Genomic DNA, 10,856 nt, shown 5'->3' on the forward strand with positions numbered 1-10,856 from the left:
TAACGGCTCTGTGAACTAACAATGCATTCTAAAAATAACTTCAAACAATTTTCAACACTTTTCTCGCTTGGCGTGCACGTGTATCGCGACAAACCGAAAAGTTTTTCGCTAACCAATTATTTCGTGTTACGGTCTGATGATTTATATAAAATATCCAATGTGTGTGTGTGTGTATATATACTATATATATATAACTCTCCTCGTAAGGAAATTAATTTACTCTGGCGAAGAATATCATATCTACAAACACCATAGATCCCATAGAAGAAAAACTGGCGAACTTGTTCAAGCGGTTTCATATTTATGGCTTTTGAAGTATTTACTAGAAAAAAATTAAGCGTTTTGCAAAATTATGGAAATTTCAGATCACATGAATTTATGACAGGTTATAAAATGCCGTCATTAAATAGAGCATAAAAAACTCTACAGAATAATGATTTCACTTTTTGAAATTTATGACTTCTACATTTTGTAAATTTTGTAACATCTGGCGAAGCAGTTGTGGTGGAGAAGGACAGAGCTATTGGCAAACTCATGTATTAGAGAGAGAGGGAAGTACTCCATTTACTTCCATACCGACTCTTAATGTTGAGACACACTTTACATCTGAATACGTAAAAAGAAATCCTTAACATGACGTAGAATGCAAGAGAAAAATGAGTGAAACTAGTCGTGGACAATTTGCCGAGCAATTCTTGTGCATCTCATTTTATAAAGCGAACTAGTATACGAGCATGCACTTGGTATTTACCTCAATGCCCATTCCGCACCAGTGGGCGCGCAAAGCTCAAAGCAATATCACAATGTTACGCAAACATAAATAAGTTAATGTAATTTTATGCATTGGCGCAACCACAGGGGGGCATGGGGTATTTTCCACTCAACCTTGGACGGAAATCAATTCTATGGGGAGAAGGGGGGCAAACATTGAAGTAAAAAAGGGCAAGACTAGCAGAATCTAAGAGTAGCAGAACAAAAGGATACTCAAGATCGAAAAATGTATGCTTTTATTTACAGTCTCGTAAAGTTCAGTAGCGTAGCTAGGGGGCGGCGAAAGTCGACCCTGGGGGCCGAACCATCTAAATAATAAAGAAATTAAAAGAGAATGCCATGGCGCCCGTGAAATTATTTGCGGCATATTAAATCAATATTGTTTTCAGTTTGCAAAAATTTGAATCTAAAAATTTTCTTGATCGTTTAGCTCGCTATATGATTCTTTTCTGTATTCTTACAATATAATTACCAAAATTATCATTGTGGTAATATTCTTAGGCAGTATGGTATTTCAAAAATTTCTACTGGAAAGAAATTCCACAGGCCTCTTTTAAACCACCCCCAAAGGCTAAAAATTTGGAACCAGAAGGAATGATGGCGCAGAAAGAGGAATTTCCTCTTAAAATTTCTGAGTTGACAATGTTCAGAAATTCTAGATTGTTTTAGTGAAATAATGTGTTTTAGGCAACACTAAATGCTGAAATTGGTTTAAAATTGTTGAATAGATAATAATTATTTTTTATTATTATTCTTTGTAATTGCCGGGTCATTATGGAGGAGAATAAAGAAATATGAAAAAAAATCAATGCAACAATGTAATTATTTTTGTGTTATTTACTAATTACTAATTACTATCATTACATCTATATATCATCGTTTATATGTAAGGTGAAGCTAACATGTTTTTCCTGACCTCACCTGTCAGGTAACTACTTGATATTTCTTTTCCATATCTAATCTTATATTAATTTTTATATTACTGTAACACATATTATCATAGTATTGTACCTTATGAAATCTGCTGATTGCATATTTTGTGTACCAAACAGTGTTATAATACAAGACACTGTAAGTGGGCATTCGCCTGTAGTGTCATATCTTTATATAAATAATAAAAAAATAAATTTGTTGGTTAACAAATTACAAAAAGTAAAATTGTTACATGTATGATAATTGTTTTTAAGCCTATATACATTGTTCAATGTAGTATCAACTTATCTCTTAACACACAATATACGAATGAAGTTAACAAAACAGAATTATTTTAACCTCCTTGGTTTCCATTAGTATAATCGCGACGATGGGGATGAAAATGATAAAGTAGCTATGACTTACGTGGGATTCGAATACAAACTTCTGTATCTTAGTACATTATAGCAGCCAATCCATCAGTTTGGTCGACGTGATAATTATATGACGGAGCCTGATATACTTATATCCTTCCAGCCCACCCCACTTCTGATATCCTCCAGAAGGGTGATACGACGGTGATCACCCAGAGTGAATGCAGTGAACTTCTCAGTGAATACCTGGATGAAGTGCCTGCCACGTTCATTTGTACTTCAGCAACCGGGGCAAAGACCTGTTTGGTAAGTATGTTTAGATATATGAAAGGTTCTGAAAGAAATATTCTGTAACTCTAGCCGACAAGGCCTATACTCGGAGCAGCAAAAATTGACGGATTGTGGCATGCGCGCTGTTGCCAAGTTTGCGTCTGGTCAACCAGCCATATTTGTGGGAAAGTTCTCTCGTATACAAGCGTGCGGTCCTGTACAGAGAGTAGCGGTGTTGTAGCGCTTTAAGGGCATGCGAGACAGTCTCCGGCCGGCTTTTCCTTCCGAGTCAGTGTTGCCAACTTAGCTCTCTTGGAGCCAGATCTGGCTCTTTCGTGCACTCGTTTGCCTGTGAACTGGAGCACCTGCCCCCTTCCTCAATTTGATATCACTGGTTCCAGTCCACATAGACCAACTTTTGCCCTGATTATACATTTTGCACGTGACGTAATACTGTTATATTGGCTGCCCCCGATACAAGGCCACTGCAGCGCGCAACGTGGAAATGGTGATGAAGAATCGTTGCCAGGCCCGGGGGGTGGGGACCACATTGACGCCACCCGCATAGTCGACGGTCAACTTGATGTCCGCCATCTTGAATTCAACTTCAGAATTTTAAATGGGAAGGGGGTGATATGATATATCTCCATTCCCGTGTTTCTTCATCTCTTCTTGGTCCAAATATTCTTCCAAGTTCTTTATTTTCAAAACTCTCAATTTATGTTTCTTTTAAACTTAGAGACAAAGATTCACAACCTTATAATACTACCGGCATAGTAAATAAATATTAGAATATTCAGACATTTTCCTGTAATGAGGACCATTATTAGTTATAATGAAACTGTGTAAAATTATTTTACAGGGGTGTGTGATCTACAAGCTCACCAAACCACTATTCAACACAAAACTTGTGTCCGAAGTGCTGCATGTAAAAATGTCCTCTTTTTTAAAGTTTGTCATCTGGTAATCCTCAGATATAGCATCCAGCCATTTTACATTGAAATCATCAACAATGAAAAGAACCAAAATAAAAATAACAAAATAACACACAGGATTAACATAAATAAGTCAAGATAACACAATTAAATATTATTTAGCAACATATTTTTTGATGCTAGACCGATAGGCATACTCAGCACTTCATGCGAGGTCGTTATTTTGCGTGGGAAGTCTGTGAAAGAGCGATCTTTTAGCTTCATTGCTTTCTTTTTGGCTTTTCGCAGGTTGACGAGGGCGGACCACTCAATTACGAACGAGATTCAAAAACCTATCTCTTGGGAATCAACAGCCTATTAACAAGTTGCGCCCCGGATCAGTTGGCTCTCACCTTACCCGACATTTTCACCAGAACCACTGCTGTGTTGGACTTCATTGAGACAACGACTGGAATCGCAATAGATCCATGAATCTGATTCTAACATCACCATTATTCTACACTGTTGCCTACGCGACGAAAAATCATGTATGGAACATTCTGTATTTATCTAATCTCAATTATACAAAACAGAATAATGAATATTTCTACAGCAATGAGCAATGTGATATGTGTAATATATTCGACAACCAAACGTAAAACTTAAAATTTTGTGTTGATCTTAAATTGAAGTTTAGATAAACAATGAAAAATAACTACTTGTGTATATATGGAAATGACATTTTTATAAAATGATTTTGCTGTGTTCGCATTGTTTATCTGGTGTCTCAGATTACATTTACATTATATATACCGAGAAAATACATAAACATCACACTTCTTTCTAGTTATAATATGCACTACATCTTCCTTTAGCTAATTAGCTAATCGCTAATCCAATATATATATAGCCCCAATCCCACCACTCACTCACTCACTCACTGACATAAATGTTCTCCATGAAGGAAGCCCCGGAGGCGAAAAACGCCCGATTACGACCCCCCATGAAATCGTCCCAAAAAGCCGAGAAAATTCAAAAATCTCTCAATCGGCCCTTCCTTAAGGGTGAAAATGCCCTTTTCTCACGTCCTTAGCAACCGTTGCCACGGGCATTTCTTTTGCACACATTGTTTCCTTCAATTCTTAATTGTCGAGATACATTATATTTCTCACAGATAAGTAACACACAGATGAATCAACTCCTAGTTTTGAAAAGGTGCCTAAAACAAGGGTGACATCTACATGATAAGGAGTTTCAGCCCAGATACAATTACGTATATATTGTTATCCTAAATGCGTAAATATCTACATCGTGCTTGTTTTAACTAAATATTTAGGGGGTATAATGACATGCAATTCCTTAGAGCTTGCCGTGCCTGTTGTTGTCCATGGAAACGGACGTTGCTAGGGAACTTAAAGAAAGTTTATTTTCACCCCGAAAACTACTGTAAGGGAATTATGCTAGACTTTTCGAATTTCAAAATACGAGCATCAGAATTTATTACAGAGGCAAGGTAGGAATTTGAGGGGAATGACGGAAAACAGTTATTATCCAATTACGTTCAAAAATGTGAAAATGACAAAAGACGTATATACTGCTTTTCCAATATAGTGTCGCCATTCAATTCGTTTATATGAAATATCTAACTATTTTGAAACTGACAATATTTACCCAGTTTATTATTATGAAAATAGACCATAATGTGTTGAATATTTGTACAATATTAGAGTACACACATAAAGTTACTTTCTAAACTTTTCAAACTTGTGCACATGTTCCCCATCATCCAATACGACATGCAGACATTTTCAGTCATTAAGATCTATGAAGAACCCCATCTATAACATGATTGCGCCCACAACGTGGCCGAAGGTCACGCATGTGAGCGTACAAGACGTGGCCAAGGGCCACGTCGAAAGTACGCGAGTCCAATATATATATAGCCCCAATCCCACCACTCACTCACTCACTGACATAAATGTTCTCCATGAAGGAAGCCCCGGAGGCGAAAAATGCCTGATTACGACCCCCCATGAAATTGTCCCAAAAGGCCGAGAAAATTCAAAAATCGCTCAATCAGCCCTTCCTTGAGGGTGAAAAATGCCCTTTTCTCACGTCCTTAGCAACCGTTGCCACGGGCATTTCTTTCGCACACATTGTTTCCTTCAATTCTTAATTGTCGAGATACATTACATTTCTCACAGATCAATAGCACACAGATGAATGAACTCATGGTTTCGAAAAGGTGTCTGAAACAAGAGTGACATCTACATAATAAGGAGTTTCAGCCCAGATACAATTACGTATATATTGGTAAATTCAATGCGAAAATATTATCTACATCGTGGTTGATTTAACTAAATGTTTAGAGGTATAATAACAAACAATTACTTAGAGAGTTTGCCGTGCTTGTTATTGTCCATGGAAACGGACGTTGCTAGGGAACTTAAAGAACGTTTATTTTCACCCCGAAAACTACTGTAAGGGAATTATGCTAGACTTTTCGTATTTCAAAATATGAGCGTCAGAATTTATTACAGAGGAGAGGTAGGAATTTGATGGGAACGACGGAAAACAATTATTATCCAATTACGTGCCTGTTGTTGTCCATGGAAACGGACGTTGCTAGGGAACTTAAAGAAAGTTTATTTTAACCCCGAAAACTACTGTAAGGGAATTATGCTAGACTTTTCGAATTTCAAAATACGAGCATCAGAATTTATTACAGAGGCAAGGTAGGAATTTGAGGGGAATGACGGAAAACAGTTATTATCCAATTACGTTCAAAAATGTGAAAATAACAAAATACGTAAATATTGCATTTTCAATTTAGACGTTATTCAATTCGTTTATGCAAAACATCCAACTACTTATCTTTATACGGTTATTACTTACTCAGTTCATTATTAAGAAAATATACAATAATAGTTTGAATATTTGTACCTTATTAGAGCCCATACACCAATAAAGTGACTTTCTAAACTTTACAAATTAGCGAACTTATACACATGTTCCCTATCATCCAATACAACATGCAGACATTTTCAAAGTCATTAAGATCTATGAAGAACCCCATCTATAACATGATTGGAACCACAACGTGGCCGAAGGTCACGAATGCGAGCGTACAAGACGTGGCCAAAGGCCACGTCGAAAGTACGCGAGTCTATTTATATCTTTCCATGCTGTACACACTGCTACGTTTTGGCAAAATGTGAACTTGTCCAATACTTGTACGCAATTTCTGACCATTCAAGATTTCCAATAGGAACGCTGTTCAACGACTTTCAATTGTCGATTTTAAGCTTCCGATTCAACGACTTGTTCGCGTTCATTTGATTGTGTAAAAACAGCTTTATTCTCTGCCAGCTAATAATAAGCAACGTTGTTAAAATTCCAGGAACACATAAATTGTAATGGGTTCTATTGACATCCGCTGCAGAACAGGAACCTTTTTTATCGCACAATTTAAATTCGGTACAAGTAGTGTATTGTTTAATTGAAAAAAGGATCGTGGACCGTATTTAAATTGATCTGGTAAAAAGGTTCCTGGACCGAATTAAAATACTTTACACATAAAAAGGTTCTTTATGGTCCAGAAGCCATTTAGGCTTTCTGATTTTCTCTCCTGGACCGGAATTGAATTTATTTAAAATTCCTGAACCTTTATCAACCCTGTTGGTAGGGAAGGATCTAAGTGATGTGCTTAAGAAGATGCAAGTTGGAACTTGCCTCATTCCTTGGACGACAGAGGGCGCTATACACTGTCTCTGGAGCGAGGGAATGATAGAAAGTGTCTTTGCAAGTGGTGACTTGAGAGGGCTCGACCAATGAACTTGTAAGGGGGGAAGTGGGTGCAGCTACTAGCCATATGAAGCTTTGCCACTGCATTGCTCCGGCAACTCACTTCCGTCATGCGTGGTCTTGCTCCGCAGATTCCCGAGTCAGTGTAGCAGAAATAGTAAGGCAAGACATCGCATTAAATTTGCCACAACAGAAGGCAATCGACTTTAACTTTTCCGCCCCTCTGTCCCTTCTACACTCGTTGCATAAACAAACTTTGTAAAATATTGATGGAAATATATAATCTGTAAACTTGATGAACGATAGAATTCTGCGTGAAGAAAGTATGGTTAACATATGCAACCATACCACGGTACAAAATTTCCACTTTTGATCTAATAAAAATTATCACTATGCAAAATTTGAGCTGTAGCTCATGAAGAAAGTGACCACAAAGCGTTACGGCTTAATCAAAATACCAAAAAGCATTGTGAAACAAGTTTCAACATGACGAAGAGTTAGGTGAGACAAGATAAAGATAAAATTATTTCTCACAGAACTAGATTAAGGTAACCATGGTTACACCAGATCTCCTGGTTTGAGTGGGCCAACAGATCACTGCTAGAGATTTGGATGGGTCACATCTACAAATCAACATGTGGTTTGATTTCATATTGCTACTTCTGATCCAAAGAATAATTTATTTTCCAATAATAGGAAGTGTAAGCAATGGAGTAGAAACAAATTGTATAAATTCAAATAATGCATTGCTTCGTCGCCTTATAATCAAAGGGTTCCGGGTTCGATACCCGTTGGAGGCACATGGTGATTCGTATCTCACTTTAAACTGTAGGTCCAATCCCGATTAGCCTTACTGTGTATAAAGTGGCAAACATAAAATCAATCAATCAAATAATGCATTGAAAGTGCGTAAAATTTTACGTTGAAATACATTTCACAACATTACATAGTAATAGTTACTAATTGTAATAATCTTATTAACAGTACAGCGTGAGTCAAAAGTCCCTTGCCACCCCTTATAAAATGAAAGGGAGTGTAGATATCAGCAATTGGTCATGGCAGTAATATGTTAGGCCTAGGGGGAAATTTCTTGGTGGATGTCATGACAACGTCCGTCATCTTGGTGACCGCTATCTTGGATCCAACATCATTTCATCATCAATGCCCCCTCTTCCCGTTTAAAGAAATTATGTTGGATCCAAGATGGCGGTCACCAAGATGGGGGACGTTGTCATGACATGCCAGGGACTCTTGACTCAACCTGTATAATGCGTTCATACCAAAGCAACAAGCAAACCATCCAGTCTGTAGAAAAAACATTCACTGCACATGCGCTCCAAACAGACCGAACCGACACGATGCACGTGCCTGAGAAAACGGCCCAGTCGTCCAGCGTGTCGTGCCACTTATGTGCGAAAGGTAGTATTCATTTCTGAAAGGTGGATTCAAAGTGACACGTGTCGCTTGTCGTTTCTTTCTGAAACGTACTTTTGATGTGTATCTAATACACAGACTCTGCAATGAAGAAAGTGTTTGAAAACTAATAGCTGATTCCTTTAAATTTTTGGCTACAGATTTCACAAAAGTATCAGAAAAGTCTCATGACGTAAGGTTTTGCCACAAAAGCAATGTAAACAACTATTCTGCAAATCTGTAAGGAAGTTTTTAACAGACATCATGTTTTCTTATTAAAGGCTTGTCCTCCAAAACAGCCTCCGTGCTGAAGTGCCTACAAAATCAATCAATCAATTGGGACTCAAGTGCCCGAACACCCAACAATTATTATATGACATAATGTGAATTTCTTTGCTGTGGCTGTTCACAACGCATTCTGGTATTACAGTCTCTCATTGACAGTTTTCAAGCAATACTAACAAATACATATATTAGACCAAAATTTTACGTGATCCGTGACTGCGATGGTTGACCTTCAGGATCAACACCGGAAGGCTATAACAAGCGTCAACTTCTTGGCAGTTATCACACATAACGGAAACCTAATTGACGTTTGAGATAATGACCAATTACCAGCGTCCTGTTGCCTCTACAGCCAGCCTTACATGACGTAATTGATTCGTTTAGTTGAGGACCATGACGAGAGGCATTACGTCACATCTATGCTACCGAGAAGTGGCTAGACGTGATATGGGGTTAACGGGCATCGCAAGTTATTGAACAGAATGTTTGATACCTGGTCAGGAATCGTGTCTTCTGGCTAGATATGGTCTATCAGAAGTGGGGAGGGGCGAAAGAGAGATAGGGGGTGTTTTCCTTAGGGGTTGGTAACATTAAAGATGCCCATTTGGAGTACAATCTCACTACCACCTTTACTCGTCTGTTTGGGTGCAAACTAGTTGACTAGTGGGCGATGTAAGATGTGGAAGTGGTGCTGGTTCTTACTTAGGGCTGTTTCAAGAAACTTCAGATCAAAATTGACATAAATTGTACCTTCGTGATGAGGACATTTTGGAGGTTTTACCGGATTTCCCAACTTAGGAACAATTTAAATCCCAATGAAAGCATTTCCATCTTAGGAACTAGTCTCCCAGTTGGTTATTTCATTCAAGGGCTTTCCCAACTCAGAAAGTACTAATTGCCTAGGGAGAGAAGTAACTGGCGTTTGAAATAGTCATTACCAAGGAACAGGTTTACACAGTAAATACATATTTATGTACGTATCAAGCTGAAATCAATTATATTTTGTATTATCTTTGCGCATCATGGCACGTAGATACGAAAAATTCAGATGTACATATATTAGGTTTTGGCTTATATTTTAGTTATCTTTTACATATTATTTCCATATTGCAGAACATTTTCAACATATACTCCATATTCGCGCAATAACTACATGTTCTCGTGTGACCGAAATAGTTGGGTGATTTTTTTGCGAATAACTGACAAAGTCCGAAGCGACGTTAAACAAACAAAAGTTTACGACATTTTCTATACCCTCTAATTGCTTTGACAAGTTTTCTGTCATCCGTACAATACTCCCCCCACCCCACAATTTTACACCTCCAAACTGTTTGGAAGTGGATGGAAATTTGACCAGCCTCCTTGGCATAGTGGTCAGCGTAAGGCGCTACTAAGCCAAAGGTCCTAGGTTCTAACCCAAATCAGGCATTTAGAGGCACTGTGACTTTCCACTCATCCTTTCATCAGATCATCAATCGTTCATCCTCATCATTTCGACGAATTAAAGATGTAGAAAAGTGACGTAAACTAACTAAAATAGAATAGAATAGAAGGGCCAGATGGTCGGGAAAAATTATTGTCTGACATTTAAAAAAAAAAAATCATTTATTTTGTTGTTAGAACCCCTATGCAAGGATAGTTCAAAGCAGGCGCTATTTCTTTCTTATATTATATAAGTTAGTTTAAAAATGGCGGCCATTTTTGTGTCATGACTTCCGACATTTTTGGCATTTGGGGACAGTTGCGATAAATTTGAAATGTCAGCTAAGAGAAATGACAGAAAGTTGTGGTAAAAACAACAACATTGTTTTCAGTCGGTAGTGGATGCTATAACTCAGGATGGGAGGGGCAAATTGACCCCCCACGCCTCTCCTAATCGCCGACACGGTTTTCAGTACATTTCAAGCCACATTTTATGTCATAAATTTGACAATTTTTGGCTAACTTCCCCCTTTTTTAACTTTGTTATACATTGAATATCAAACTCAAATTTTTGTAGGTACCCCTCACTGAGTACTCTCTATGCTGTAATCAAAATTGAATTTGAGATTGTAAAAAAAAAACGCACAGGATGTAGCTTCAAATGTATTGAAAACAATGATTTTTACCACCA

General features: G+C 37.7%; 1 protein-coding gene across 3 annotated transcripts in view; it reads left to right on the forward strand.

Annotated features, from left to right (window-relative positions):
* LOC146001925 (brachyurin-like) overlaps positions 1-4,000 on the forward strand; it is a 74,446-nt gene extending 70,446 nt beyond the window's left edge. For all 3 annotated transcript variants that reach the window (XM_083139642.1, XM_083139644.1, XM_083139643.1), the window contains 2 exons: positions 2,221-2,363; positions 3,551-4,000. In XM_083139642.1, the coding sequence (XP_082995768.1) occupies positions 2,221-2,363; positions 3,551-3,733 (326 nt within the window). In that variant the 3' untranslated portion in view covers positions 3,734-4,000. The remainder of the gene's footprint in view (positions 1-2,220; positions 2,364-3,550) is intronic.
* Positions 4,001-10,856: the final 6,856 nt, after the last annotated feature.

The sequence above is a fragment of the Lepisma saccharinum genome, chromosome 18, assembly GCF_977018435.1.
Source record: "Lepisma saccharinum chromosome 18, izLepSacc3.1, whole genome shotgun sequence".
NCBI lineage: Eukaryota > Metazoa > Arthropoda > Insecta > Zygentoma > Lepismatidae > Lepisma > Lepisma saccharinum.